General features: G+C 41.2%; 2 protein-coding genes across 2 annotated transcripts in view; one reads left to right on the top strand and one right to left on the bottom strand.

Annotated features, from left to right (window-relative positions):
* The window catches only part of ext1b (exostosin glycosyltransferase 1b), a 149,898-nt gene extending 145,375 nt beyond the window's left edge, over positions 1-4,523 (top strand). Inside the window, exon 12 of the mRNA XM_080441784.1 lies at positions 426-4,523. Coding sequence (XP_080297910.1) covers positions 426-611 — 186 coding nt within the window. The 3' untranslated portion in view covers positions 612-4,523. The remainder of the gene's footprint in view (positions 1-425) is intronic.
* Positions 4,524-15,981: 11,458 nt separating this feature from the next.
* med30 (mediator complex subunit 30) overlaps positions 15,982-23,418 on the bottom strand; it is a 56,012-nt gene continuing 48,575 nt past the window's right edge. The window contains exon 5 of the mRNA XM_080441782.1: positions 15,982-18,047. Coding sequence (XP_080297908.1) covers positions 17,952-18,047 — 96 coding nt within the window. The 3' untranslated portion in view covers positions 15,982-17,951. The remainder of the gene's footprint in view (positions 18,048-23,418) is intronic.

Genomic DNA, 23,418 nt, shown 5'->3' with positions numbered 1-23,418 from the left:
TTTCTGAAAGACGTATGTTTCTATATCAGTGGTGCTCAAACTTTTTCATCTCAAGGACCCCCAAAACTATATGTATTTGGCCGCCGACCCCCATCTCAAAATATTTTGTTCCAGGGACCCCCAGAAGCAATGATTTGAGTTACAAATGTTCGCTTTAAAACAATATATTTTCAAAGATTTGCACACATTTTCACGATTTTTCAAAAATAGCAGGTCTACAAGCTCGTAGATCTGCTATTTTTGAATAGCCAAAGTGTAAAATAATGCTTTTTTTTAAGCTTAAATCAAAAAATGACACAGATGCGTTCCAGGTCTCAATGGGCTAACGCGATTGTTGGTAGTTCACGTTCTAAGCTGTGATCAAATCTGTGATGTACACTGACGGCGTGACTCTCTTCCTTCTTCCCATTCTTTTCCCCTGACAGTCATCGAGAGCGTCCCGCTGGGCCGACCCCGACCACTTCGCCCAGCGGCAGACCTGCATGAACAAGTTCGCCAACTGGTTTGGCGCCATGCCCCTGGTCCACTCCCAGATGAGGCTGGACCCTGTTCTGTTTAAAGACCAGGTCTCCATCCTCCGCAAGAAATACAGGGACATCGAGAGGCTCTGACAGGACTGGCGCCCCCTAGGGGTAGGGGTGGGGGGGGACCCTGTGCCGCCGGGGGAGGCGCCGCGAGAAAGAGACTCGGTTGAGAGCAGAAGGACTCGCAGGACCACGGCGGGACAGATAGGGGGCGCTACAGCTCTGTCTTCCACTCAGCACGTTGCCAATGACCACAATGCCGCCGCCGCCGCTGCTGCCAAGAATTGACAGTGGGTAGGGGGGGGACGAAATTAACTAAAACAAGGAAAGCAAGCAGATGGTGTCTGGAGATGAAAAACACAAAACACAACACAAACACACACAGACAAAGAGATGGTCATATTTACAGATGGGACATGCCAAACGCCAAACAGCACCGCGTCCACAACGTGCAAATACGCAGCACACACTACTGACGATGAGAACTCTTGGATAAAATATTTTTTTTCTAATGGATGCCACAAAAATGAACAAGGATAACCGAGACCTTCCTCCTTTCTAGGCACATGTACAAGACGGTAGAAGCGGGGAGGTATCTGGGAACCGCAACCAGCCACAAAACCCCCAATCCTACTTGACCCGGGACTGACCTGGGCATTGACTCAATGCAACTCCCCCACTTCCTCCTTCATCCCCTAAACCACCCGCGTCCGCCTCCCAAATCCATATCAGGATCCGTGACTGGACTTAACTGCTGACTCACTACCAAGCCTTGCTCTACGCCCTGGGAAACCCCATTCTTTTATCGCTTTTTATCCATCAGTCTTCTGCCATTATTGTGGAAAACGACCCCCAAACCCTTATCCTCTCACTAGTTTGGGATCAGAAACTCTGCCGTTTGGTATTTCAGTGCGGAAAAAAGCAAACTGCAGTGTCGGCTTTATGATTGTTGTTGTGTGCTGTGCTGGGAAGGTTTATACAGTAAACCACCATTTCCTGATATTGTCAGCCATCAACTCACAGCCTTGAGCCAGTCTCAAAACATCCTGTCTGTCTGTCTGGTATATCTGTGGCCCATTCCCTGATGTGCTGACAGCAGCTTTTGTATTTGTCTGTCTGCTTATCTGTTATCACTAAGTTTAAAAAAAACATATCTGATTTTACATCTCATTTCCGCCCCATAAACTGTGAACAGCGGTTGTGCTTTTTCTTCTCCTTTTTTTTTTATTTTTATTTTTTAAACTTTTATTATCTTTTATTTTCTCCTCCAAACTTTCTACTTTCAATTTTAAGTGTGTGTGTGTGTGCGCGTGCCTGCCTGCCTGCCTGCTTGTGCAGAGGCTTGAAGAGTTGGCTCATCCAACCATAAACTCACATACTTTTGCCTCCGTTTGAATGAACGAAATGAACATTTCTAGAAGAAATGGAGCAGAACGGATGCATTCTAAACCAAACTCATTTTGTCCGTTTATTCCCCTCTGCATGGCCTCAGAGTGCCGCCCTCGCAGCAGTAAATGGTACAATTTAAACCATAACAGGTCGTTAGTGGCCGGCGTTATTTCGCAAGATTTTAATTTTCAACGCGTCAGTGCCATACTCTAGACTAGAAAATTGACATTATGGGGCTGCCTTTAAAATCACTTATTGCACATTACTGTACATTGCCAATGTCAGGTTGAGTGACTAGATCCTATCTTGAAGAAATGTCCCTCGGAATATTCCGGTTTCCAGGGCACCGTGGCTCTCCTCCCCTTCTACGTGACAATAGTGTCTTTTTTTTTTTTGTGTGACATATCACGAGGCCTCAGATTCATTAAAATGCCAAAACGTTTTCTTCAACATTTATCAGGGTGGAGATGCGTTTGGGCATTCACTTAGATGAAGCTATTTCATTTTGGAGGGCTTGCTTTATTCCCAGGGAACAAATATTTGATGAGACTGTCTCACGTTATGGGCCATTCGATCGCGGGAAGCAGTGACCCTTGACCGTAAGTCCATTAGCTAACGCTAACCTTGGCTAGAAAAGATGTTCCAAACGCCTTTCCCTTGCCCAAACTAGCTGTATTCGTTGTAGAGACGGGGGGGGCTATACTTTGTCCATTACGTATGTCCCTCCACACGATAAGCCACTGCTATATTGGAAAACGGGTCAAATTGGAAAATGAGCTTCCCGTCTTGTCTCTCAATTGATCTATTTGAAGGGAACAGCTATTTGAAAAAAATTGCCTTACTGCTGTACTGTAATGCGCTGTCATTAGGACTATATCGTCACTGTCGGGCAGGAACCTTGTATCTCCATATTTAAACTTTTTAAATTAACGCTCTGCTTTGTCATACTACGGTGTCACACAAAAGTAGCAAAAATTGCAGATCTACTGCGACGCGTTGTGAGCTTGTAGATCTGCACTTTCTTCCCATTTCGATTTTTTCTTTTAAGTGAAAGTGATTAAGTGAAAGTGAGTTTTATCAATATTGAACCAATAAAAAGTATCAACAAGAGCTTGTGACTAAATGATAACTACATTGGATCCATCGGAAACACGGGTTCCTTTTTCCATTTCCTCCACCCGACAGAGACGATATGCAGTTTTCATGCAAGACCTCAAGTAGCGCACTCTACCAGACACATGAATGAGAGCTTTTACTGTGCTTTTACTGGCCTTTCTGTCGCATGGGACTGAAGCCTGGTTTATTCTCTTGTCGTGCGACGGCGTTGCATGCTGAAAACGGCATCTACAAGCTCTCAATGTGTCGCGATGGCAACGCATTGTGAGCTTGTAGATCTGCTGTTTTTTTTTTTTGTGTGTACGTTGTACATTGGAGTAGGCCTAAAACCCATTAAGACCTGGAACGCATCTGTGTCACTTTAGATTTCTTTGGTTATTCAAAGATAGCAGATATACAAGCTCATAGATCCGCTATTTTTGAAAAATCTTGAAAAAATATTTTTAGATTTTTTTTTTTCAAAAAACTTTTTTGATTTAGAAAACATTTTTAAGAATCGCCTCAGGTCTTAATGGGTTAACAATGTGCTGTTTTATATTTTATTTCATGGTGTTCTGACGTCATGTGACGTGGGGTCTGTGTCTAAACTGAGGTGTAGGCCTTAACACCGCCTAGAGGAGCTTGGTGACATTACACTATCATTCCTTCTTGTCTTTGTCTCAAACTGTACATCTATTGTGTGTCATATCCAATAATATGTAATTCTACAGCGCAAAAAATGCTTTCAGCTTACCCTAATGGCATATCATAGAAGGACCTGGCAGGCCTATAATAATGTTATTTTTTCCTACTCTGTACTGTGTTTTGCATATCATGTTTTTATTCACTTTCTTGTAATGTACTTGCACATTTGGCCCATGAGTTCGGAGTATGATTTGCTTTGCCGGGAGTGATTTATGTTTTTATCTGATGTGGAGTTGCACCAAGGCTTGTATCTCTCAGCAGAAAGCGTTCATCTCAGTGATTGTGGAACAAACATGTACGCGCGCGCGCGCACACACACATACATCTGGTTCCCATTAAGTGTTCAGTGGAACATATTGTTTGAATTCATGTCGAACCTTTTATATCTCTGATTGCTTGAATTGTTGTTGATCATCTCAAGAGCAGACACCCCCCCCTCCCCCCCTCCCCTTTCCTCCAGCCTCTTCCCAGCTTTTATGCGACAATTTCACAATACCAGACATTTCAAATACCCTGGAACTCGCAGCATTGTATATAAGCATATATTTATTTTCACTGGCAAACAAAACCAGACTACAGTATGCAGACAGTCAGGGCGACTGAACCCATAAGACTTTTTTTTTTACAGTGTGTTGCTGAGGGGAATTCTATGAGGAGAAATGTGATTTGATTTCGTACAACAGGTACATGTTTTCTTTCCTCCACTGACGCCAATATTCCTTTTTAGATATATATTCTTTTCTCATTCTGCCTCGGTGTCTTCCGAAAACATCGCTCATTCTCGCCAATTCTGCTCGCATAGAATCCTCTTAAGAAATTGATTTCCGGACATTATAGCAGAGAAAAACCTTGGTACAGAAAGCAAAGAATAGATGATGTAGACCAATGACTTTAGAATTGGAAGGAGCCTGAATCATCTTTGGCTGCTATCTGAAGCAAATAGTGAAGTCCAATGAGGACTTTCGGTCGCTGCCGACAGAAGACGTGAAAAATAATATGCAGCTGCGTCCCCTGAACCAGATGGAAAACATTTTCTCTTTTACTGCTGTAATCTCTTTCCCCATCCACACAATAATGGCTCTGAGACAGTGACAGTAATGTCTTACCTCTCACGGCTTGTTTCCAGTTCCAATGACTTAACTATTGGGGAACTACTTTTATCTCGCAAATGGAAATACTGCACGCCATCCAAAAGTTCCAACGGCTTACATTAACCACTTAAACCCCAGCAGCCGCACTGTGGGGGGAAAACTTTCGCAGAAAATGGCAGATCTACAAGCTCAAAATGCGACGCATTGTGAGCTTTTAGATTGCTTGTAGATTTTCAGACCGGAAACAGAAAGGTCACTAGTATAGAGCCCTGAGTGACTCCGGTCAGCCAAGTATAGGGTTTAAGTGTTTAACCCATTAAGACCGGGAACGCATCTGTGTCATTTTAGATTTCTTTGGCTATTCAAAAATAGCAGATATACAAGCTCATAGCGCGGCACCGAGTGCCGCGCTATGAGCTTGTAGATCTGCTATTTTTGAAAAATCGTGAAAATGATTTTTTCATATTTTTTAGGATTTAGAAATGTTTTAGAAGCGGCCTCAGGTCTTAATGGGTTAAATGCAATTGATACAGTTTGACCTGATCTGTGCCGAGAACCCCCGCACTATATTCCTGCTGTTATAGCTGGACAATTTTGATGAAAGGAAACATGCAAATTTGCTAATTGAAACCATAAAGCCTGATTTATTGCTATTTTCAGTGTGTGACACTAGGGCACGGCTCACTATAAATCAGGCGTAATCCTATGCTTAACACAGCTGTCAGAAAGTTTTGTCATGATGTGCCAGCCATTTGTTTTAATGGCAGTTGCAGTGTGTGTGCAGGATACTGCACTTGTCTGTCCTTAATTTGTGCCTTTTTTTTTGTCAGCGTTTGAGTTCTCCATACACTATCACTGTCTGCCACATACAGATATAGATATTAAATTCAGCAGCAGCACCACCATTGGGGTTTTAAGCTGAATTTATATTCCATCACGCAATGGTGCCGCTCGCCAGAATCGACAGATTTTCAAGCTTACAGCGCATCGCAGTTAGCTTGAGAACCTGTTGTTTTTCGGCGAATGACACCGTTGTACTAATGAATATAAATGAAGCATTGCCCACCCCTGTCCTCATACACTGGATGTATCGCAGATTCCATCCTGTTATGCCCCCCCCCCCCCCCCCCCCCAATCAGTATTTTGGACACTGTTGCTAAAACGACGATGCATGACCACTTCCTGTTTTGGGATTATTTATCCGTGATTGACTATCACGTAACCAATCAGCAGGTTGTTCTGTTGACTAGAGAGGACTTTTTTTTTTCTTTTTTTTTTGCTCAGTCAAGCCCAGCTGTCCTGATGCCTTCTCCTCCCCCCTACCTTGTAATTAACTGAAGACTTTTATAGAGGTCACAAATGAAATAGAGAAATGCCAATTTTGTAAGAATGATTTATAAAAAAGGAATAAACTCATATTTGATGATAACGGTGTGTCCTCTTGTTTGTGCCTTGGTTCTTCCCTGAGTACCGCCATATTGGGGTTGGGGTTTCCCCCCAAGTATGATGTAAGCGCAAAATGGCTGCCGTGTGAATATGACGTGTGCTAGAGTCTTATCACCATACAAATGTGATCGAACAATGCTTGGCCGCACCCAAATTGAATACATCAGATTGTAAACGAGCATTTTCATTGCGTTTGTTTTGCTCATGGTATAGTCTGCTGCATGAATACAGAATCTACCTTGACTCCCCACCTGGCAGAAAGAGAACACATTCCATTCGTACAGTAATAATAATAGTCCTTCAATGCACCTGCACAGGGAGATATAACAACCACATCAGTATGGGACCACTGGAGACGGAGGGGGTATATTAGTCACTACTCAAACCATTGATTTTTTTTCTCTCTCTCTCTCGCTTTTCTTTTTTTTTTACTGTGCTGAAAGCATCTTGACTGCTTCTCCAAGCTGCCTCTGTCCTTCTGGATCTCCCAAAGGATAATAGCCTCATAACACATCTTGGATATGCTCTGAATTATTAAACACATTGCTATCAGAGACTGATACTCTTATGCAAATCCTTGACCTCATAGCAGTGCTGTGTGTTTGTGTATATAAAGTACAGTACATGTTTATATACTGTACATATATATATATACAGCAGACAGATAATAAAAAGGAATACATATAGAACTTGAAAAGTGTGCTCCACAGAGCGCAGGTCTCTGCCAGGCCAGGTTTCCTACCCAGGGCCTGCAAACTTTGGAAGTCATAGCCAAGTGGAATGGAATATTTTGATTGTACAATCTATGGTTCAATAGTTATAGAACAAAAAGTAAAGTGGGCTGTTATAGCGCCACCATGAGACCAATTTAAAAAAAATAGTACACAGTGTTCATGATTTGTGGCATTTTGTGCAAAATGGGCCACTCCCACAAACTGTTTTAGAGCCAATCGGATTGAAATCTGTAAATTCTGACAGATGCCTCTTGAACATGTGGCCAGGCGGAGACTTGTAATGACTGTTAAGTTTCTGACAAACTGTCAAATAAAGATCACAAATGAGTGAGAGATCAAGAAAGGATGAAAGAGAGGACAGATAAAATAAAGATTTCATTTGACACATTAGTGTATTATATTTCAAATGCAGTTTAAGTATTGAGTGGTATTTTAACTCTATCCCGAGAGCATCAAACAACAAAGACAAGCATGCAGATGGAGATTTGACCTCAGGTCTCACATATCACAGTCAGCAGCACTAACTAGGGGCCTATTACAGAAAGGAGAATTAAATAAGCCTGGATTTAAGTCAAATCCAGGTTTGACAAAGTCTGGTCCGTATACAGCCTGGTTTATTCCGTTCCATGAACGCCAAGCCAGGCTGAAAAGGAGCGACTTTGTCGAGCTAGACCTTGTCAAGCCAGGCTGTGTCGAGCAGGATGGTAAAGCCAGGCTTCACGTATTCCTATAAAAGACCATGAAAGTCGATAGCAGAATCCTTGAACTTGACCAATCATGGAGCCCAAAACCAGAGCGGCTTCTCTGTGGCTGAACAGCAGCACTGCAGCAAGCTACAGTAGCTCATTTCTAAAGCGAATATCTTTAATTCAAATCTTTGCTTCTGGGGGTCCCTGGCTGGCACAATACATTTTCAGATGGGGGTCCGCGGCCAAATGTATATCAATTTAGGGGTCCTTGGCATGAAAAGGGTTGAAAACCACTGTTCTAAATGGCAGTGGTTCACAAACTTTTTAGCTCAAGAGTCTTGAGGCTTGGGTCCCGGCTCCCGGGGAGACATCACATTTCTCTTTTGGTCTTGACTCAAGACTCTTTTGGGTCTTGACTCAAGACCCAGGCTCCCGGGGAGACAATAAAATTCTCTTTTGGGTCTTGAGTCTTGGGACTCAAGAACTTGGGATTTATGGCTTGCAAGGCATTCAGCTATGGCCATATCATCAGCAGAGATTACTCTGTAACAGTAAAGGGGTTTCAGGGGAAACCAACAAAATGAGGAATAATATAATAAAAGACTGTCTTGCTAATATAGCGTCATGTCTCTCATTTTTTACAATGTATTTGAGCAACCTTATGATAAAGGCGAAAAAAGATAGTAGACCAGTGGGAGCCAGATTGCTCAGATGCCAAGGTTCCTGTGCTGGGATTCGATCCTATGATCTTGTGGTCTGAAGTCAAGACCTCTTCCGACTGAGCTATGGATAGAGCAGCCGCATGAGGAGCAGAAGTCACACTTTCAACTCCCACCCTCGCCAGGGTCAAAAACTTTATATTTGAAATCCGAACGTTTATTTAGATGAATGAACGGGTCAAAAATGGAGAAAGTGCAAATACCAGGTTGAAGTTCATCCATGACGGTCATGACAGATCCAGACTCGACCGCATGGCTCATTTGCATAAGACGTTACCATATAGATTTTATCCCACTGTTGAGGGTTAGGGTTATGTTTTATATATTTTGTTTAAGACACCAGCTAGCATGTGAGATAAATTAGTGATTTATAAACCGTTGGTTAAAGGTTCAAAACTCCTAAAGAACTTTTTCACTCTCCATCTAAATTCTAAAAGGTGGGTTAAGTATCACATTCTTAGTTAAGTATTACATTCTCAACTCCATCTTCCTTGCTAGCATGTCATGTGAGTCAGGAGTACAAACCATGGCTCAAATGATGAATCAAGGGTTTATAAACAGAAAGGACCAAAACTCAAGAAGGAAAAAAATCACTCTCCATCTAAATTCTCAAAGGTGGGTGAAATATTACGTTCTCAGTTAATCATTACATTCTCAATTGCATGTTGCATGCTAGCATGGCACATGAGTCAGGAGTACAAACCATGGCTCAAATGATAAATCAGGGGTTCATAATCTGAATATTCTGGGTTCAAAACTTCTAAAGAACACTTTCCATCTAAATTGTGAAAGGTGAGTTGTTAACTATTACATTCCCAGTAAAATCTCCTATGTCTGTGTGGCTCAATAGGTGAATCAGGGGCTTATAATCTAAAGGTTCTGGGTTCAAAGCTCCCAAAGAGCATTTTTCACTCTCCATCTAAATTGCGAAAGCAAGGTGAGTTAACTATTACATTCCCGATTGCATCTCCTATGTCTGTGTGGCTCAATAGGTGAATCAGGGGTTTATAGTCCAAAGATTCTGGGTTCAAAGCTCCCAAAGAACATTTTTCACTTTCCATCTAAATTGTGAAAGGTGAGTTAAGTATTACATTCCCAGTTAAATCTTCTATGCCTGCGTGGCTCAATAGGTGAATCAGGGGTTTATAATCCAAAGGTTCTGGGTTCTAAGCTCCCAAAGAGCTTTTTTCACTTTCCATCTAAATTGTAAAAGGTGAGTTAACTATTACATTCCCGATTACAGCTCCTGGCTCAAAAGATGAATTAGGGGTTTATAAACCAAAGGTTCAGGGTTCAAAGCTCAACTAATACAAAAGACAACTCCAACAACTAATACAAAATATCTCAAACAACCAAAACAACAATCAATACAATACTTCAAAGTGCCTCAATAAAAAAACATAAAACAGTGGTCAAAAAAATAACAAATAAGTCAGCTATAATACTAATAATGTCAATGACATACAACTAAATTTGCTTTGCTTAGTATGTACATTTATTAAGCTCCTCCCACTGGAGGTGGGCTTTACCCATGCTCCTCCCCCTTCTACCGGAGCTAAAGGAGGGCGGGCTGATTCCACGCTCCTCGCCTTAAAAAGAGCAAAAATAGAGATTTACCAGGACCAAGATTCAAACCCCCAACCTTCTACCTGCAAGGCCTCTCCTTTTCTCTTGCGCCACCAGGCTTTTCACACTAATTAGAAATTTGAGGTAATATTTGAAGTTTAAAAAAGAGGTGGCAGGTCAAAAGTTGAAAGTCTACAGCAAACACCTCTCCCCCTGACAGAATGACTGAATCTACTAGATTCACTGATGATCAGGGTTCATTATGACACAACCTTTTTGGAGTTTTAGGTTATTGTTAAAAACCATCTGTTGAAAATAAAAAATGCAACGGATGGTTGGAGAGTAAACAGAGGGATGTTTAATGTTATCAAAACACATATTCGTTATTGTCATATCTTAAAGTCATTTATCAATTTCAGAAGACCAAAACTAGCAGTTTTAATGTGTGAACCTGGCTCAGAGTTCAAACTAAATAAGAGCAATACACTTAACACAGAATTGATTATGAATATAAAGACAAAGGCTAATTAACTAATTGTTTATGAGTGAGTTAGTCTGCAGAATCTGTAGTGGATGTGTGTAAAGCAGTGGTTTTCAAAGTGGGGTCCAGGGGACCCTCATGGTTTCTTGAGCGGGTTCTAAATGTCCCCTTACATTTCTGTAACTCCCAAGAGTGTACAAAATGGAACCAAATGGACCCCTAATGGTCCATTTGTACACGCTCAGAGATATGGGGGTCATTGAAATTAAAATGTCTTAGAAGTAAGGAGTTGGATGATGGATGCAAACCAAAAGACAAACAAGCCGAGGGGAGAATGAGAGACTCCAAAAGTAATGAAGACTGCTGTCACTATGCGAGTCAGGAGGGAGTGCAGGACAGAAAGACCAAGGCAGACTAGTTCAGATACAAGGAGTTATCTTTTTTTTATTATGACAAAAACCAGGGAACACAAGGAGCACGAGAAGGACTAGGAAGGCACTTGCAAGTTTCACTTGTAAAAGCACAAGAAGATAGCCTACATACACCGATTCAAGGAGACTAGATCAAACACTAAGATACTCACAGACAACTACAGTACATACAACAAACAGACTGGCAGTGAAGGGCAAACAGGAACATATTGAAGACACAGGTGCATATGTATGGACAATCAACACATGATTGGCTAGGGCTAAACAAGACACAGGTGAACAACATTTGCAAATGACAGGGTGAGACAAGACAGGTAGCAGCAAACAGGAAACACTCAGACATCACTACAAAACAAAATGTACACAAGAGTAAATTAAAACTAGAACTAAGAAGACTAAAATATGTAAAGAAACACAACTGTATTGTAAAACACCAAGTATAACTAAGAAACAAGGAACACAACAAGAAAACACAACAGTTATTGTTAAAAAACAGATCTGTTGGAACATTTTTCTTTGCACCCAGATTTACTCTTTCATTGAGAGCAAACAGAGGGATGTTTAATGTCATCAAAATACAAATCCGTTATTGTCATATCTTATTGCCGTTGGTTTAGACCCTGCCCCGGGTATAAACCAGCGGCCTCGGACAGCGAAAAAAAATGGGGCAGTGTGTTTTCGGACGAGCGTTCCGTTTACCACCCGGAATGGCTCGGTAATTCTATTTTGTTTTGCTATTTCTGCTGAATCCGCTGTTTTTGATTACACAATTGACAGACAATATATTTTTTATATTGTATATATTATATTATATTTATATTGTTTTTCAGGACTTTCAAAAAGCGTTAAGCAAAATGGGGTCCGGGGACCCCCAGGGGTCCTTGGGGGGGTTCCTCCAGGGGGTCCCCAGCAAAATGGTATTATTAAATATGGCACTTTTATTGCTACTTTTAACTTTTTAATGGATCCTATGTAAGTAAAGCCTGATAAAAGTGTCAAACTCCCAAAATCCACCAGAATACTGGAAATTACATCTACTCTGTTAAAAATGTCCTGGGGGGGGACCCCCAGCGTGCTCAAGAACCCGCCCCCCCCCCCCCTGGGAAAAAATCTCCTGTTATCGGACGGTCTGAGGTTGGCAGGTATGCATGCAATGTAGAGATTACATGGAATCCATCTATTTATATACCTGTGCCGTCCACGGGGGTCCCGGTGGCGGTAATTGAATAAGTGTGGGGATTGGAACATGGAACCTATGAGCTGAGAGTCTGATCACTATCCCATTATACTATCTCTCACTGTTTCCTATCAGGTGTCTTCTAGTGGTTTTGACTTGCTTTTTTGTATTTTGGCCGTCTGGGGACCCCCAGGGGTCCTTGGGGGGGTTCCAGGGGGTCCCCAGCAAAATGTTATTATTAAAGATGGCTCTTTTATTGCTACTTCTAACTTTTTTATGGATCCTATGTAAGTAAAGCCTGATAAAAGTGTCAAACTCCCAAAATCCACCAGAATACTAGAAATTACATCTACTCTGATTTAAAAAATCCTGGGGGGGGGACCCCCAGCGTGGTCAAGCCCCGGGCTTGTAGATCTTTGATTTTCGCATGACCACTTTGGTATAGGAGGTTTGGGTTGTTTAGTTACCTTGCCATCATGATGTAACTCCAAAGGTGGACAAGAAATCAAAAATAATTTCTCCATTGACTAGAAATTGATAATTTAAAATATGCTCCTCATTGACTTACATTGTACAGTGAAGAGGGTCTTTTAAACCCGTAACTAATAATTTATATATATATATATATATATATATATATATATATATATATATATATATATATATATATATATATATAATGTCAGAATTTTTTTATAATATACAAAAAAATCTGTAATATATTATCAAACATCAACAAACATATGTTTGTATATGGACTCATTTTAATGACCCTGCATTCAAATAAAATACAATACAAATAAATACAATAAGATATAATCAATGTGTGGGTGTGTGTGTAAATGATTAGTGACAGGCTTAAAAGAGCCTCTTGTACAATGTCAATGAGGAGCATATTTTAAATTATCAATTTCTAATCAATGGAGAAATTATTTTTGACCAGATTGCCCTTTAAGTATACTGCCACGGATAACGGCGACCCCCGTCACCGCAACGGGGAGACCCCCCCGCCGCGGGTAACGGCGACCCCCCGGGGACCTCCGTTACTCCCGTGGACGGCACTGCAGATATATACATAGATGGATTCCATGTAATCTCAACATTACATGCATGGCGCATATAATAGCATTGTAGATTAGTAGGCGATATTCACTTAAACTCCTCATGTTTAAGCCTAACATAATTATATTTTTATGGACTATATATATAAATTGTATATATTTTTGGACGGCTTGTGCATTTAATTTGCCGGCAATACTTTCTCCCTGGATCTATTTATTGCGGCCATGTTTCCTTTCTTGCTTATTATACATTTTACTTCCTTGTATGATTCCGGGGAGACATCAAATTTCTCTTTTGGGTCTTGAGTCAAGACAGAGGATCCCGGGGAGACATCAAATTTCTTTTTTGGGTCTTAAGTCTCAAGACCCAAAAGAGAAATTTGATGTCTCCCCGGGATCCTCTTGATCGTCTTGACTCAAGACTCTTTTGGGTCTTGAGTCTTGGGACTCACACAGCCTGGCTTGACAAGGTCTAGCTCGACAAAGTCGCTCCTTTTCAGCCTGGCTTGGCGTTCATGGAACGGAATAAACCAGGCTGTACGGACCAGACTTTGTCAAACCTGGATTTGACTTAAATCCAGGCTTATTTAATTCTCCTTTCGTGTAATAGGCCCCCGGCTAAACTAATCTGGCAAGATAATTCAGCTTTCATGAAACCGATTCATCGCTAATCCTAGCTAAATTAAGCCAGGATAGGAGTTAAATCCAGGCTTAACCCCTAATTCTGCTTTCGTGAAATAGGCCCTTGCTTGCAGAGACGGGAATTGAAACTGTGGCCCTGGTCGGCGTGTGGCCCTATGCCAAAGACCACAGAGGTGTCCACCAACTATCCGCTGCCCTACGGCACCTCCACACAGTTGGACATGTTTCCTTTAGTGCTTTCAAGTGTAGTTTCTGGATGTTAGTGTTCAAAACATGCTTCAGAGTAAAGAACAGGAGGATTTGAACCCACATCCTTTGGATCTTGTAGATTCTGTTTTCTACCTTCTTTAACTAACAACAAACAACGATACAAACAAAATATATCAAGATATGCAGTTGGATTTATTTTTGTTTGTATATACTGTATTGTTGTTTGGTGTGCTGTTGTTTGTCTGGATTGTTTATGGAGCAGTTTGGCGCACAATGGAAACAAGCCTCTGGCTTTTTTTGTGATAAATCCATTTAGCTTCTGATGATTAACAGGATCAATAGCTTACTGTGTAAGGACACTCTTTACAAGATCCAAAGGTCCTGGCTTCAAATCCTACAAATAACTGATCTACATTTTGAAAAATCTTGAAATTTCTTTGACAATTTATTGATACTTTTGAAAGTTTTAAACACAAATCTTTCTCGTGGGGCCTTATGAGTATGTGTACTTTACCTTTTTTCTAAATATTAACTTATGGTTAGGGTTAGGGTTAACATTCCTAAATGGTTTGAAATGAGATTCTAATCAGATTTCTGAACACTCGTACACTGAAGCTTGATTCATACTTTGTCATACAACGGTGTCACTTGTCGAAAATAGCAGATCTACAGGCCTCATTATTGACGCGTATATGTTACAGGGAAAATGGCATTCCAGGGAAATTGAAAGGGGTAGCTTGTTTTCATGCCCCTCATGCAATTCTGTAGAATCAACGCTAGAGGGCAATGCAAGCCAGACATGAGCCCCACACCACACACGCACGCATGCACAAACCAGCACGCACACACGCATGCGCACACGCGCGCGTGTACACACACATACACACACACACACACACACACACACACACACACACTCCAGGGGGCGGGCCTGGCGGGCTATGTTAGTGCAGTGAGTGGCACTTGGGGCAAACGCAGTCCCCACACAACATCATTTACGATTCTGTGCCTATCGGTACATAACTCGGACGGCGCTTAAGTCGACTAGCAGACCATCGGCCGGTCGTCGCGGGCACTCGCGCCTGGAGGCGCTCGGGCGCGACTCCTCGGCCTCAAGGTCTGCTAAGTCGGAGCGCCTTCCGTCATGGTCCAAAACTATACTTTATCAGCGAAAAAAAAGTAGTCCGCGGTTGTTTGAAAAAGTAATGTCCCAAGCTGGAGTCAAACCCCGGCTCCCAGTGGTAGTGGGTGGGGAGTCCAATGATTATCGAAGTGCGCCACTGAGGCTTGTACTAGTGGTGCAAAGTAACAAAGTAGATTTACTCAAGTACAATTTTGAGGTATTCGTACTTTACTTGAGTATTTCTCTCATATTATCCATTTTATTTTCAGCGTTCCCCTAGCGTAGCTTCCTGGTTAGTATGTTGTTGTTGTGGTCGTCGTCCTCGCATCAAAGCCCCGCCTCGCAGCACCGCCCCGTGCCTATAAAACAAGCGCTCCCCTGTCAATTTCCCTGGAATGCCATTTTCCCTGTGACATATACTATTCTTTGGTTAAATATTTAATAACAAAAAATCCACAGACAAACTTAACCATTTCCACTTTTCAATATGCTCCTTCGTAATAATATCAAATACCTTGTCAATAATGAGAGACAGTGACACTTTATTAGCAAGACAGTCTTTTATTATGATATTACTATTCCTAATTTTGCTGGGGAACCGCTGAAACCCCTTTACTGTTACAGAGAACAACTGCCTTAGAATATCTGATGATGGGGCGGCCATAACTGAATGGATAGAGAGCCTGCATGGGAAGCCACAAGTCCCAGGTTCGATCCCGGAAGCACCCACTGCTCCTGTTACTGTACTTAGGATGGGTTAAATGCAAATACCTCATTTCACTGTGTATGCAAATATACAGTGACAAATATCTAAAGGCTATATAATAATTATATAGAGATGTTATAATATCTGTCACTATTATAACACTTTTCAGGCCAAGGTCTATAAACCCCACATTTATCTCTTGAACCACCAGACTAGCATGGAAGACAAAGAGAACGTAAAACTTAACCCACCTTTTAGAATTTATCTGGACAGTGAACATTTTCTTTAGGAGCATTGAACCCTGAACCTTCGGTTTTCAAACCCCACACTTACCTCTTGAACCAGGCTGGCATGTAAGATACAACCGAGAACATGATAAAGCCACCTTTTAGAATTTAGCTGGACAGTGAAAATGTGAGTACCTCCCTTCGTGAATTATTTTGCTTATTTCTCTCTCTATTTCTTGTCAAAAGACACAGACGAAGACATGTCTCTCCACATATAAAACAGACACAGGAAAGAGAACACAAAACAGACCCCAAAATACTGTATCACAGCAAGATTTATAGATCAGCAGAATTCCTAAAGTTAACACATCGTCATGACGGTTAAGAATCGAGTGGGTGTGGCATATACAGTATATTGTTGTCTTTACATTAAATAACAAGGGACACAAAGCAGTACACACACACAAACAAACAAAAAAGATTCTACCACAATTTGTATAGTATATCTTTCTTATTAAAGTTTTACAAACCTATAAAAAACATTTTCTCTTTCTAAAATTATGAAATCTGTACGTAACAAATATCTTAGGATATAATGATTAAATAGAATATATCAATGTACGTCTGCACACTCAAACTCTAGGGTAGTACCTGCTAGCGCACAAGACCATAACACATACAGTACATCAACTCATCATGTACCATATCTACTGTACCTACTTTATATCATTATTATGTCCTCAATCAGTGAAATTCATCATCAAAAAGCTCTTCAGTATGCCCTTAGATGTCTTTCTCTGCACAGTAAAATCCTCAGTGTTAACCACTTAACCACAAATTCTAAATTATTTCGAAAATAGCTCACAATGCGTCGCGCCGCAGTGCGTTGAGAGCTTGTAAAATGTTAAATAGAGACTTATTAAAAGACTTCCAAATACACATTTTCCACCTATAATTACATGCCCCAAAATTGGGACGCCAGGCTTAAAAATGAACACACAGAGATTCTACTGTTGTTGTTTTTTTGGGGGGCTTTTCTGCCTTTATTGATAGTACAGCTGAGATTTGACAGGAAACGGGGGGAAAGAGTGACCCACAGCAAGGATCCACCGGGCTCGGGGAACCAAACGCGAGACTCACTGTCAAGCTGCATCAGAGGCTAAGTATGGTACGCGCCTTAAACCCATTGAGACCTGGAACGCATCTGTGTCATTTTTTTATTTGAGCTAAAAATCATTATTTTACACTTTGGCTATTCAAAAATAGCAGATCTACAAGCTCATAGCGCGGCACCGAGTGCCGCGCTACGAGCTTGTAGATCTGCTATTTTTGAAAAATCGTGAAAATGTGCGCAAATCTTTGAATATATATATTATTTTAAAGCAAACATCTTTAACTCAAATCTTTGCTTCTGGGGGGGGGGTCCCTGGAACAACATATTTTGAGATGGGGGTCAGCGGCCAAATACATATGATTTTGAGGGTCCTTGACATGAAAACGTTTGAGAACCACTGACATAGAAACGTATGTTTTTCAGAAAACTGTTGGGATTTAGAAGACATTATTTTGTAGAATCGGCTTCAGGTCTTAATGGGTTATCCACTACTAGGCCATCGGCACCCCGGAGACTCTACTGTTAACGTCCGCTTTCTAAGCCCATGTCTTTGCTCTCGTCTGGTTCCTCTCGTCTGGTTCCTCTCTGTCCGTCTCTATCGTTGCCACGCCATCTTCAGGGAGCTGATGATTGTATTGTCAAAGCCTGCATTTCGACTGTAGCACCCACTCACATTTCCAGTTAATAACCATGACTTCCAGTCCATTGTGTGTGAGTGTGAGTGTGAGTGTGAGTGTGTGTGTGTGTGTGTGTGTGTGTGTGTGTGTGTGTGTGTGTGTGTGTGTGTGTGTAAGCGCGTGCGCGTGTGCACCCTGCATGTTTCAGGTTCTGACAGCCAGCATAGAGTTGATCTCCCAGATGAGGTTGCGGAGCTGGTCCATTATCTGCTTTAACTGCTGGTTCTTCTGTTTCAGCTTCTGCAAGAGCAACAGAGATTCAAATTAATAACCAGTATCGTACAGTCAGCATAAAGCACATTTGAGACAATATCAGACCCTTCTGAGCAACTTCAATTTCCACAGTGCAGATAATAGAGATATCAACATTGTTTTTGCTGGTGTAGCAAACGAATAAACAAGGAGAAACACCCCAACCAATCACATTTCCAGCAAGGATCTAACAAGCCAATTTCTCTATTACAGGTGCACAAAGCAAAACCAGGTGTTTAAACAACCCACAGAAACTCGAGGAGACCAAACAATCAGATGCTGAGCACAACACAAACAGCCTCACGGCCATTAGTGGTTATGCAAAGAATCTGTGTGGGCTGAAGCATAAGGCACCTCGGAAAAAAAGTGTCTTTAGTCCTCCCACCGGGTCTCTTTACCTACAGTATGTACAGAGAGGCAGCGACAACAGCAGTTTGACTTTATCAATCTGAGAGCCGGTTAATCGCTAAACCAACACATATGGCGTGCCTCAGGTCCGTCTCTCCAAGGAGCAAACACTCCACTGCCATTGTCAATCACCCAGAGGGCTCTGTCTGCCGGTTATACCCCTGAATACACCTCTCCACTCTCTGCTCAGTCAACAGCGGCCGTTGAACTCCAGTACCATCGTCGCCTGAGGTTTACGCATAAGCAAATAGCGTCTCCGAAGCCGCCGTGACATTAAAAAAAAAGGCCAGAATAGCTGCCAAACATGAACATAAATGCATCTTTGAGCATAACTCATGACATGCACCAACATTTTGGAGATTTGACCTGAGTTCAGCAAGTGCATCATTAATGTCCTGCTCTGCTCTGCTGCTCGGCCTAGAGCAGAGGGTCCCAGACTTTTTAGCTCAGTCAGGACCCAAAAGAGAAATTTGATGTCTCCCCTGGTCTCAAACTAGTGAAAACAGCCGATCTAGAAGATCGGCTATTTTCACTACTACTTACACGTTTTGTCTTTTCATGTCTTTCCCTTATTTTCTTAGTGTTTTATATTTGTGATGATATTGAATGTTTTGTGCTATTTTTATATGTTGATTAATTGAATACCTAGGGCCCCAATGGAAACAAGACCGCAAGTACTTTTTTGGTGTATCCTTTTAGAGAAAGTGTTTGACTGTACTCGTGCTGATTTACATTTCTGTCTAATAAAATATTCAATCAATCAATCAGTTATTTCTTTTCTGAATGTTCTAATTATTGCTATTATTATTATTATCTTTTAATATTTCTAAATGATAACTGGCCTAGGGAGACAGAGGAAGGCAGTCGGTGGTAGGGGGTGAGTCAGATGAGAGAGTTCACTCAGGAGCTACGGTACAGTATGTGTCGTGCAGGGAAATCTATTAAGATTAAATCCCATCTCACTCTCTCAGTAACACTCCTTTAGCCGTGACTAATTACCAGCCATTTTTCGCGGCACAGATAACACCTTGAGTAATCGATTTCACACGGCCCTCTTATTATCAACTGTTTAGCTGATTGTCCTTGAAGATATTCTGGAGTGGAACATTTGGAACTGTTCCAGTGCCTCTCCGGGGGCCATCTTGCTGCCTGCTTTGGGATCTCTCTCTTCAGCCTAATTCGTACACCATACACAGCGGTGTCTCTCGCTGAAAATATTTTCCAGTTCATCTGTTATTAAACCTGTCTATTTTCTTTGGGCTTCACCATTGTACAACAAAGTATGAATTAGGTTTTTACTCTTTCAACCTCTCTCTCTCTCTCTCTCTTCATGCTTTCTCTCCCTTTGCCTTCCAAGCTGTCTAAGGTTTTCATTCTGAGACTGTGTGCGTGTGTGTGTGTGTGTGTGTGTGTGTGTGTGTGTGTGTGTGTGTGTGTGTGTGTGTGTGTGAGTGTGTGTTTCTACCGACTACATGCCTCATTACTCAGACTAGTGAGTCTTTAAATAACTGTCATTTACTCTGAATTGATGAGATGATACCCAAGCCTTTTTCTAATTACATTTATACACTTTAAGCTCGTGAAACCGAGAATTGCACACATACAAGTGAAGATGTGGTTTTTCTACATCTGGCTTGGAAAAGAGTTAAAAGACAGACATTGTTTGAATACAAGGAATTTGTTGCAGTAAATTGTAAAAGTAATTCCCACTGGTACCATGAAAGCATCTTAAAAAAATTATGCTCAAAGTCGAAATTTGCCTGGAGGTGGCGAGCCAAACTAGATCCAGAGATTAGCACACTTGAAGCCAGGTTCTTCCTGTTATCAGAAAAATATGTTTTTAGAAGCTTAACCCATTTAGACCAGTTTAACCTATACCTCTTTTTACCTTTCAATCCAGAACAGCATCTGTGTAAATTTAGATGTTGCTATGTCAGTATCATGGTCGGTATCATTGTCAATATCATGACAGTATCATGGTCAGTAATCATGTCAGTATCATGTCAGTATCACATGATACTGACATGATACTGTGATATATTCTTTTTTTTTGAATAAAATTTTGACGTTTTTGAATTTAGAAGGCGACTGTAACCCATTCAGACCGGGAACGCATCTGTGTGTCATTTTTAGATTTCGTTGGGCTATCCAAAAATAGCAGATATACAAGCTCATAGAGCGGCACTCGAGATCTGCTATTTTTGAAAAATCGTGAAAATGTGTGCAAATCTTTGAATATATATATATTTAAAGTGAACATTTTTAACTCAAATCTTTGCTTCTGAATCCTAACAGTTTTTTTGGGGGGGGGGGAAAATGATGTCCCCATAATATCAGTGGTTCTCAATGATATGATATGTATTTGTCCGTGAACCCCCTCCATCTCAAAATATGTTGTTCCAGGGACACCCAGAAGCTAATATTTGAGTTAAAAATGTATATATTCAAAGATTTGCACACATTTTCACGTTTTTTAGCAGATATACAAGCTCATAGCGCGGCACTCGGGTGCCGAGCTATGAGCTTGTATATCTGCCATTTTTGAAAAGCCCAAAGAAATCTAAAAATGACACACAGATGCATTCCCGGTCTTAATGGGTTAATGTCGGAATCAGGTCTAAATGGGTTAAACCAAAATGTGAAATATTTCCATTCATGTTTTTTTCATTGTTTCATTTTTCTCCCCAATGTAGTCGTTATGCCAATTCCTTCCCATGTGTATAGTCCCCGTCACTGCCAACCCCGACTGTTTGGTCTTGGGGAGGGTGTAGACAACCACATGTCTCCTTCCATATATACATGTTGTCGCCAGCTGCCTATTTTCACATGACAGTGAGGAGTTCTACCAGGAGGGAGTAACGCGTGCAGAGAAAAATGCCATCCCTCCCAGTTCCACTCCCTGCTGAATAGGTGTCACCGTAGTAATCGAACACCAGTCTCCACAGTGGTGGGCAGGTACCATCATGATTATGTTTATGATTGGTATTCGTTTTTCTCACATAGCAGAATACCTAAGTTCTTCACCCATTGAGACCTGGAACGCATCGTGAAAATGTGTGCAAATCTTTGAATATATATATTCTTTTAAAGCAAACATTAACTCAAATCTTTGCTTCTGGGGGTCCCTGGAACAACATATTTTGAGATGGGGGTCCGCGGCCAAATTCATATCATTTTGGGGGTCCTTGACATGAAAAGGTTTGAAAACCACTGATATAGAAACATACGTTTTTCCGAAAACCGTCAGGATTTAGAAGACATTTTTCAGAATCGGAACCTCAGGCCTCAATGGGTTAACATATCTGAATTATTTTGGTAATATCACAGCATTCACAGCCTAATAATCCCAATAGCTTTATAATCCACAGAGCACAGCATAGTGAGAGCATTTCTGGTCGACTGCTAGTTTTCTCAAAGCTGCAAGGTTGTTCATTGCGTTCACCTTGTGAGTGACCCAGGTCTAAATGAGTCCCTGGTTTAGACAAGCTAGAATGAAAACCAGCCGAACACTGGCTCTAAGGGGACTGTGGAGTGAGGAACCAGTGCCAGTAGAGATGAAATACGAACAGAGGAGGCAGATTTTTGTTGTTGTTTGTTTTTTGCATGGATCCCTGAACCATCACCTCTCTGTCAGAATGTGATTCAGACTCAGTCACTCTCTCTCTCTTTCTTGTAGACAAACATACATAGTGTCACTGTCGGGCAGAAACCACGTATGTCTCAAACCATCAGACAAAACCAGTCAAAATAAACAGTGTCCCAATGGATCCAATGTCGTTATTATTTCGTCACTTTTCATTGGTTTAAATATTTATAAAACCCACAGACAGACTTAACCCCTTTCAATTTAAAAACTTGAACGTTGTGAGCTTGGAGATCGGCTATTTCGGTATAATTTTACTGTACGAAAACACATACAAAGTTGAAATATGGATACAAGTTTTTTGCCTGACAGCAACAATATGTGCATTCAAACACTCACACACACACACACACACACACACACACCTCTTCTCAGGGATCGTGATGATGCACCTTCTTGTTTCTTTTGACGGCCTCTGACACTGTGTCGAGTGCGGTGGGGTGACCAGCCGCAGTGTTGATTTTGACAGCACATTTTGATTTAGTTTTAGTCATAGTCTTTTGAATCTAATTTCATTCAGTTTTTGTCATATTTTAGTCATTTCAAATGTTTTAGTTTTTGTCTAGTTTTAGTTGACTAAATATCATAAGATTTTAGTTGACAAAAGCTACAGTTGATTTAGTCGACTAAAATGTATTTTGACGGTGCCTTGATGGCGTAGTAATGGCTGATTTTACAGTTGGTTGCATGCTGAAAATAGCCGATCTACAAGCTCACACGCAGAGCGACGCGTTGTGAGCTTGTAGATCTGCTATTTTCAGAGCGCAACACCCGAGCGCAACCAAACATAAAATGATCTCTTCTCCACTAGTCATTTTAGTCTAGTTTTTATTTGTTGACAAAATTGTCAATATATTTAGTCTTAGTTTTAGTCGTTTTATTTAGTTTTCGTCAGTGAAAAAAGGTAGTCGACGAACATTTTTCGTCATAGTTTTAGTCGACAAAATCAACACTGACCAGCCGGCTACTCATAAAGGTAAACAAGGAAGCAGAATTTGGGCTGCTGTTTTGGGAGAGCCTCCTGCAGACCGGTAGACCGCCTACCTGCTTTTCCAGATAACCCGGAAAGCACCGGCAGAGAGGGGAGAAACGAGACAGCACACAGATCCCCAAATAACTTAAACACAGCCAGGAGACACGAGCGCAAGTGGGGGGAAACAGCAGTCAGAGACTGAGGTTTGTTTTTAGTTATTTTATTCAAATATTTTGTTATAATTAGTTAAATCGATTCGTTCGATTCAACGCTGCCTTGTCAGAGATAGTCAATTAAGATTAGCCAATATAAAGACTATGGAAGGAGTGTGTGGG

This window comes from Gymnoscopelus braueri, assembly GCF_963280865.1.
Source record: "Gymnoscopelus braueri genome assembly, chromosome: 11".
NCBI classification, from domain to species: domain Eukaryota; kingdom Metazoa; phylum Chordata; class Actinopteri; order Myctophiformes; family Myctophidae; genus Gymnoscopelus; species Gymnoscopelus braueri.
This window is presented reverse-complemented; position numbering and strand designations above follow the sequence as displayed.